The 6,770-nt window shown below is 38.8% G+C and overlaps 1 protein-coding gene across 2 annotated transcripts; it reads left to right on the top strand.

The window, feature by feature from the left end:
- The first annotated feature begins 2,373 nt into the window (after positions 1–2,373).
- On the top strand, positions 2,374–5,847 carry LOC139300395 (charged multivesicular body protein 6-like). 2 transcript variants are annotated; one of them, XM_070923468.1, is made up of 8 exons: positions 2,374–2,551; positions 2,967–3,076; positions 3,440–3,527; positions 3,693–3,779; positions 4,197–4,262; positions 4,618–4,698; positions 5,290–5,365; positions 5,477–5,847. In XM_070923468.1, exons 1-8 carry the CDS (start codon positions 2,486–2,488, stop codon positions 5,524–5,526), a joined length of 624 nt encoding a protein of 207 aa, XP_070779569.1. In that variant the 5' UTR covers positions 2,374–2,485; the 3' UTR covers positions 5,527–5,847. The 2 variants fall into 2 exon arrangements, with proteins under 2 accessions (XP_070779569.1, XP_070779570.1); XM_070923469.1 differs by having other exon boundaries at positions 4,618–4,702; positions 5,297–5,365.
- The last annotated feature ends 923 nt before the right edge of the window (positions 5,848–6,770 follow it).

Genomic DNA, 6,770 nt, shown 5'->3' with positions numbered 1-6,770 from the left:
TAACACACCAGTGCAGTGCTCTGAAAGCCCTGCATGCAGTTTTGAACAGAGAGGGTCTGAACAGGTTCACCTCAAGACTGTTGATGTTGTCATGATGTGTGGAAATACTGTTGCTCCAATGTAAACATTTCTACGAGCCAAATCAAGAGCCTTTGAACTGATTGGATCAAAACATTTTTCCTTTTAATCTGGTGGCCTGCATGGATATGATCATCAATACGGTCAGTATTTTGATGTGAAGTGGGATGGCTGAATATGACCCATTGACCTTCCATCATGGCATTTGTTTTTTTTTGCAAAATCCCTACTCTTTGGCAGTAATTTCATTCCTTAATATTTTTGGCCTTTGGTGTAATTTTTTAATGGTGCTATATGAAAATGAAACACAGTAGTTTCAACTTTTCTAAATCACAACAAAAGATGTCAATGAAAACCGTACCAAATGTTGTAGTTTTGTTGCAAACAGCCAAACCTGCTACAAAGTTTTGTGATCAATTATATTTTTTTCTTTCTAGGTATTTAACAGCCGCAGGTTGAAGCATCTCTCTGTTCTGGTTGTAATACTGTATTGACCTGCTGATCAGCGATGAGTCAGATAGTCATAGCTGAGGGGTTCATTTTTGTTTTGCTTCATTCGGAGACTATATAGCAGTTGCATGTGGGAAAATTCCCCAGGCCTAAATAAGCACAACAGGACGGGATTCAGTTTACCTCCCGGCACTGAATATGCAGAAGTTTGCTCTCAGATCCGTCTACCGTCAATATCTTCAGTGTGTGAATCTACTGTATGCTGTTTTCTGTGTTGGATAATGTATCAAACTAATGTTTGACCATAAATGCTGTATCCAGACTTGTGTGTTGTCATTCTTCTCTTAACACAACAACTAATCATTTACTAATGATTGTTTAATCTTTTACTCTTGCTCTGATAGCCTAGAATGGTAATGGGATTAGGCTAATTGTAATACCTGATAATTAATATCCTCAGCCAGAATTATAAATCTAAAAAACTGATGGAAAATGTGCTCCATAGAACAAATAACTTTAAGAGACATGTTAGCAATGGCAGCTCTCACAGGGAGCTGGCAGGGCTGTGTCTTGAATACAAAATTAAAGGGAAACTTAACACCAGGCTAAATAGCAGCGTCCTCTCTGGTTGAAAGCCTGTTTCTGATGGGTGTCATGGTTGAGTATACTCTGCTACAATTCAGAGCCAAATATTGTACTTTTCACTCTGCTACATTTATTTGACCGCTTTAGTTTCTAGTTACTTTGCAGATTCATAATATTAATACATCATATAAATCAGTAAATACATTATGATATATTATTATAGGTTAAGCTACTACTATATAAAGTAATTACAATCAGCCTCATCTTTGCTGCAACAATAAAGTGAACATTAATGCATCACTAATCATAATCCTGTAATATAATATATATGTTTCTGAAATGGGGCATTCTGCGTAATGCATACTTTTACAATTGGTATTTTAAGATGCAAATACTTTTAGTTAAGAGTTTGAATGCAGGACTTTTGGAGTACTTTACACTGTGGTGTGGCTAATTTTACTTAAGTAAAAGATCTGAGTACTTCATGCACCACAGCCCAACAGTTAAGTCACTGTGTCCTGGAGTACATCTTTACATCAAGGTTAGTTCGTTGGATTTATTAACGTTTCAGAATTTCCTTTGTGGCGACTGTCAAACAAAAACAACCCCAACGAAATACATTACAGTTAAAGACTGACATCAAACAGGAGAGAGCGACACAACAATAAAGAGTTCAGTTACTGTCATATCACAAGGATTTGTTTAACAGAGCTGCACTGGAAGGTGAGAAGTTAAACAACTGGGTGACTGCAAAAACAAGATTTTACCCCACAGCACAACAATATAAACAACATTCACAATTATCATGTCGACGCAATCAAACAAAACCCGTTTCACAGCCCAGTTAAACTAATGAGCTGTTTTCAAGCTGTTGCAGATCTGTGCATATTTTCCAAGATGGTAACTTAATCTGATCAAAACAAAACTGTGGTAAACTGGAAACTTTATGTAAACTAATTATGTTCAGCTGTGATGACTGTGGCCTCCTCCTGTCCTCCTGTTCAGCTCAGGTGGCTCATCAATGAGATGACCGGAAGCGTGGCCATAACTCCTGCTGGTATTGTTATTGACATTTATTGTCACAACTCATTGTTTTTTTTTAAACCTGGTCACAGACTGTAGGCCTGTATGTGCTGCTGATATTAAACTGAGACATGTTTGTGCCAGACGGGAGACAGTAGTGTAGTAACCAGACCGCCGACTGAATGTCCTGCCTCGCTTGCCGTCGGAAACACGGAAAAACTGTGGACATGGTGGTAGTCAGTTAGCCTGCTAGCCATTTTAGGCTCTTAACTATCATGGAAACATGTTCGGCAAAAAGCGATATTTTATCTGTTGATGAAGGGGGACGTGGAGGGGATGTGGCTAAATAATGGGAAACGTTTTTGGGAGAAAGAGTCGACCTTCGCGTGTAACGGAACAAGACAAAGCCGTTTTGGTGAGCTGTTAGCGGCTGTATAGCAGCAGATTCGTCCCGTTACATCAACACCAGTGTTAGCTGGCTGCACGGCGCTGTGGCAGCTAGGAAACATGGATTCATGTTAGCCGATGTGTTAAACATGGGATTTTAATGTTATTCACGGTTAGACAAAATACCTTTTATACCTGTAGTGTTGTCCAACATCTGTGTGTGTGGCAGTTGTCTAACACTTGGAGAAACATACAGTATAACGTTGCAATGCAGTAGTCATGTAATAAATATTACTGTGGTAAAAACTTCATTTCGATTTGTTCTGACACATTGTCAGATATGTGCTGTTCACTCTTTGTGTGTCTATTTTTCTGTTTTTTTTTTATTAATTTAGATGCTGTCACTTGTTAAAATCTACCTGACTTTGTGTTTTTTCCTGCAGGCATTGAAGCAGCAGAGAGATAAGCTGAAGCAGTACCAAAAGAGAATCACCTTACAACTGGAGAAAGAGCGACTTCTGGCAAAGCAGTTGCTAAAAGATGGCAGGAAAGAGTGAGTATCAGAAAAAGCTAGTGTACTCTTTTTAGTCCATATCTGAAACCATATTTAAGACCACGTATTCACACCACTATGAAGGCAGGCAAACTGTTACTAGACCAAAGAGCAGCTTTTAAAACCTTTACTTCTAGAAAATACTGTTCTTTTATTTATTTGTTGTGTCCTACAAGTAATGGTAATTAAGGATGCTGCTTCACACAGATATCTCCTGAGGGGCAGACCCCTCCACAGGCTCAGTGGCATCATCTTTAATTGTATGTGTTTTATTCTGTATGCAATGCTACACTGTATGAATACCTTAGAAACAACATGCTCTTTGCTGTATTATGTGTTTTTTGTCGTTCTGTGTTATTGCAGAAAAGCACTGCTGCTTCTTAAGAAAAAGCGATATCAGGATCAGCTACTAGACAAGACTGAAAATCAGATTTTAAACCTAGAGCGCATGGTAAGTTTTGTTAGATTATACCGTTTGATCACTTTGTAGTAAATGTTGTATGACAGAATTACAGAAGCATCATCTACAAATATTTGCAACTTGGTTGTTTTTGTTTGTCATGCATGTCTGTAATTTTGCAATCCATTTGTTTTACATGCTAATATTTGTCAACAGGTTCAAGATATTGAGTTCATGCAAATTGAGATGAAAGTCATCGAGGGGCTTAAAGTTGGCAATGACTGTCTGAAGAGTATGCACGAGGTAAATATGCTTTTATGTTGTTTTCCTGCCTTTTGTGTTCAGAAATATGCCTCTCACATTCATGTGATAATGACACCCCCTTAAGCTTCAGATGTGTGAGTGTACTCGTCAACAATGTCCAAGTTTCCACTGATAAGCGCACTTTCTTTAATAAGATCCTTGGGTGAGGATTGAGCAGCTGAGAGAGAGACAGAGCTTGTGGTTTGTGTTAGCATAGCTGGTGCACATTGTTTGAAGATTAAAGGATTAAGAAGCAAAGCCTTGACTACAGCGGTGTGACTGCTGCACATCCTTGGATACAGTGTGCAGATCTTGCTCTGGAAATTCACAAGCCAGCCAGAATGTGTGGAAAACATTTTTCATCCCAAAACACTTTTTCCTTCTATAATATGGGCTTCTTGTTCTTGTTTGTGACAGATCATGTCAATAGAAGATGTGGAGAGAATCCTGGATGAGACCCAGGAATCAATTGAATATCAGAGGGTAAATGTCTGCTTGATGTCAGTCAAGTACACCTGTACAGAGCTATTACCAGTATTCTATATGTTTATATTAGCCATGAGCTTGGTATCAACTCAAATTCACTAGTTTTGCACTATAACTATTAGTGAAGAAGAAGCAAGTACTGTTTTTTGATTAAATTGACTAATGCTCATGTTGTATATGACAATTTAATAATTTCTTCATATTACAATATACTATATGTTTAAAGGATGCTTAATACTTTCCTAGACTTTTCTAATCTAATTCATGTTTGTCCAATGATAGCTGTTCATGTTTATATAAAGCCAGCAAGAAACTGAGCTGTCAGCTAACACATTTCTTTTTGCTCCTGCAGCAAATAGACGAAATGCTGGCTGGAGCCCTGACGCAGGAGGACGAGGACGCTGTTTTAGCCGAGCTGGAAGCTATCACTCAGGTGGGTGTTGAGCAGTGTTTAACCTTTATTAATGCAGAGAATGTTTGCTGAGCCTGCATGCTCTTTCCTGTAACACCCCTCTTCACATTTATATAGTTACACACACTGAGGCCTGGTGAAACCACAGGCTTCAGCTGTTTACCACTTAGCACTTTCCACCGAAGCAGTGCTGCGGTTAAAGCTGTGATTCAGAGTCGAGTCAGGTGGGGATTTCATACCATTTGACCTCAGATTTGTGCAATGTCTGTCTCGCCATGAGAGGAATAATTCTAGCAAATTTAGAAGCATTTTGAAGGAAGACACAATGTCATTATTCGCAAGTAATAATAGGCTGTATAATTGAAACAGTTGTGCATATGAATTTGGTTAAATCACAATCCTCTTTTGTGATCTAATTATTATTCCAAATGACACACTCTCAAGCCTCTCAGACTACACAGATTATTATGTTTCACTGTTGAACAATATTCCTTTTAACAGTTTATATACAAATGCTTTTTAGGAACTAAAAATCCAAATATTTTTGTGCTCCTCTATTTGGTCTGTGTAACCTTTTTATTGTTACAACTTTTGTCCCTTTTGCTGAAACAGGGAGAAGATCTAACCCTTCCAGAGGTCCCCACTGAGGCAATACCAGAGGTCCCAGAGGCAGCTAAAGCTGAACCAGGTACAGTTGATTTTCTTATTTCACACCACGGAGCATTCCTTACACACTTGCTTTATTTGTAAATGGTGCCAGACTGATCATATTTTACTTTACTTTGGCTTTCTTTTCTAGAGAGGAGAGAAGCAAAGAACAAGCCAGACAGAGAGATGTTGGCAGCCTAACAGACTGAACGTCTGGTCGGGAGTTGGCTGTCTTTGCACTGATTCTTTGCATTCTGTTAATTTCAGTATTTCATCCTTAACTGTTAGTAGTTGAAGATTGGGCCTGCACACATTTTACAGGATCAGCACTGTGTCTATACTCTGGTTCACCGCTCCTCTGAAGTATCTACATAAAGGAAGTGACATGTCCTAGTCGTCCGTGTCTGACTTGGATTAGCAAACTGTCCTGGTTATGGAGTAACCGAATGAAAAGACTATTTTTTAGATGTTTTACACATTGATTTCAGTTGTTCTGCATATTAAATTGAGCTGTGGCAACAATCTGTTTTCTTGGCTTTTCTTTCATTAACTCATTAATCTTTTTTTCTCTCTTTTAAAACGATGTTAAAACAATTAAGGATCTATGGCTCTGTTGTATTGGAATAACATTTTCAGTTTGTGTATCATGCTTTCTCCAGAAGGGGGCACTCTTTGCTAGGGTGTATTTTTTGACTCAACAGTACGCCAAACAGGTGTCTTCATTCACATCCCATCAGTGAAGTGTGTGTGGTTATTGACAGAAAGTAGAAAGCTCATGTTGCTGATATGTGGGAGATGTTTAGACAAGAAAGCCAATATAGTATTTACAATCCTACACTAAGTGGGCACTTAGACTCTAATTAGCATGTACAATGAAGCTAGCACAAATTACCCACTGTGAGAAAAACATCACCTATGGTGTTACTGAAAACAGTCAGAGTATGACTTGCTTACAGCCTTGCACAATGCAGTTATATACATAAAATATTATTTTGTAAACGGAGAAGAGAAACTTTATGGTGACGATTGTACTGCGCATAATTTTATAGATTATGACAGCAGCAGTGTGCACAAAGGCTTTAATGGGTAGAAAACAACAAAATCCACCACACTGGTCCTCTGAAGCCTACAGGTGGACCTGGTTCAGGTGGACGTGGCACACTGGGGGGTAGGATGCCTACTGTATATCTGTCAAGTCTTTTCTATCTGGATTGGTTTCGTATTGAGAAGCCATTCTTTGTCCAAATGCATGGGGGGGGGGGGGGGGGGGGGGGGGGGGGGGACACAAACAGGTTTAATTTGCTGTTGCTTTGAAGACATAATGGCAGGGCCTCTCCTCCTATACCTAATCACCTTTGTGTTGCCTTTGTCTATAGGCTAATTGTTTTAGATGGATGCAAATTTTTATTTTAAGCTCACAGAAACACACTAGAAGTGTCAATACA

Source organism: Enoplosus armatus, chromosome 17 (genome assembly GCF_043641665.1).
Source record: "Enoplosus armatus isolate fEnoArm2 chromosome 17, fEnoArm2.hap1, whole genome shotgun sequence".
Lineage (NCBI taxonomy): Eukaryota > Metazoa > Chordata > Actinopteri > Centrarchiformes > Enoplosidae > Enoplosus > Enoplosus armatus.
The sequence above is the reverse complement of the archived record's forward strand: the minus strand, read 5'-3'. Positions and strand labels throughout refer to the sequence as shown.